The sequence below is a fragment of the Phytophthora infestans genome, genomic scaffold (genome assembly GCF_000142945.1).
Source record: "Phytophthora infestans T30-4 supercont1.407 genomic scaffold, whole genome shotgun sequence".
Lineage (NCBI taxonomy): Eukaryota > Oomycota > Peronosporomycetes > Peronosporales > Peronosporaceae > Phytophthora > Phytophthora infestans.
The window spans coordinates 34,534-36,367 of NW_003303353.1; the positions used below are offsets into that span (position 1 = coordinate 34,534).

Genomic DNA, 1,834 nt, shown 5'->3' on the forward strand with positions numbered 1-1,834 from the left:
TCAGTCAACAGTGCTTGCTGTCGCCCAGCGGTCGGGGTACAGTACACGCTCTGTATCCAATATACGGGACAATGCTTTGCCTCAGAGAGCGTTTCCCGAACTTTCCCAATGGTCTGGTTACTACCCGGTACAATGTACGATCATGCATTGCTATTATCTCGTCTCGTCACTGTACTTGTGCTCGTCAGCATGGTCTTGTGTTGATCAGATATTATATTGTGCTTGTGACATTTTCTCGAGTAAAGTCTCCATGGAATATGTGTTCCCGACGGTCTTTAGGCCTGCTTAGGCTCAGTCTTATATCGTCCCAAAAGAGGGATGGACCAATCAGCGATCTAGTTTGCGGGATATTGGGATGACCTGTAGGGTTGACACCCCTACTCGTCCCACTGGGACGTTGTGTGGCACGGTCTTGGGATACACAAATCCCGCTCATCTCAACAGCAGCACACACCGCCGACACGAGCCACCTGTCTATAACACCGGGTTGGAAGTCCTGCGGATTCTCGAAATTGCAGGCATCCCATCCCGCTATTGTGGGCAGATATAAAACCGAGCCTTAGAGGCTTTGCAGCAGGCTTTGCAACAGATACATGTACTGGATCAAGCTTAAACGATGCGTCCGATTCAAAGGATGTACATGTATCTGGCTCATCTGATGCGTTTTGCTTGGATGCATTTAATCGATTTGCGATTTTGTTGTAGCTCGCGTTAGCAGCCATGGTGCGGTGGAGTAGGCTGTCTATTGAAAATGCGCCACAGGAATTTGTTAGGCTGCTCTCTAACCGTGTTAGTTAAGAACTCAAGATATGACCTGATCAAGCTCATCGTAGTACTATCCAACTGAATCGTTTGCGGTCCCATGAGCCGAACATTCTTGAAATCATTCAGATGTAAAACGTTTCCTTGAAGATATTTAGCACCTTCCTCAGGGGTGAGCATGACACTTGGCCATACCAAACGAAGTGGATAGTGCACGTTCAACCACAACGTGATGTAATCAAACACGAGTTCAAGTAATCAGTTCTCTTAGCTTTGGCTAGCTGCTCAAACTCTGATCGAGAGAGAAATATTTTACCATACGTTTCGTTGAGCACCTTTGCAACTTTACCAGGGACAGACATAAGCTCTTCATAGCTGATGTATTTCTTCTCTTCCTCAGGCGTCAGTTCGTTATCCAGCTTTGCAGCCTTGTTTTGCTTACTCAATTCCTTTCGAATCGTATTGTAGTAGTTAAATGGCGCTCAGTGTTAGTATCAGACTTTCTTTGCTTGTATAGATGCTCATCAAAAGCGCTATGATGCTCGAGTTCTGAACCTCGAAAGTCTTTTGAAAAGAAGCATCGTCGAATTTGTTTGGAAAATGAATATTGGCGATGAACTCCTTCAGGGACCATCGCTCTTCCGCAAAATTCCCGCTTTGTAGAGCTTGACCAGTTGCCTGGTGTATAACTTAATCGTAGTGTCTGATAGATTGTCCTGATCCCTTCCTAAATTAATATCACGAGTAATATTATTTTGATCTCATCCAGTCTGGGTGTTATAGATTTATTATTCTTCGACATACTCTTTGTCTCTCGCTCTGTATATAAGTTAGATGTACAAGGAATACTCTGTCGATTTGAATCATGCGCAGGCTCTTAAAGTCCTACATGGCAAACCCGTCCGTTTGAGCCACTATCAGTTGAACAAAGGCCACTCGCATTATTTCCATCCTGAGAATTACAAGAAACTTGTTACGGTCTATGAATCTGGAAAAGGAGCAACATTACATGTGTCTCATGGTGAAGTTCTACGTACTCATCGGTCAGGACTTAGTGGATCTGGATTCTGGG

General features: G+C 44.6%; 1 protein-coding gene across 1 annotated transcript; it reads right to left on the reverse strand.

Annotated features, from left to right (window-relative positions):
* Positions 1–711: 711 nt before the first annotated feature.
* Positions 712–1,343, reverse strand: PITG_21438 (uncharacterized protein; the record flags this gene model as incomplete). Its single annotated transcript, XM_002894825.1, has 3 exons — positions 712–946; positions 1,009–1,203; positions 1,318–1,343. 3 exons carry the CDS (start codon positions 1,341–1,343, stop codon positions 712–714), a joined length of 456 nt encoding a protein of 151 aa, XP_002894871.1.
* Between the last annotated feature and the right edge of the window lie 491 nt (positions 1,344–1,834).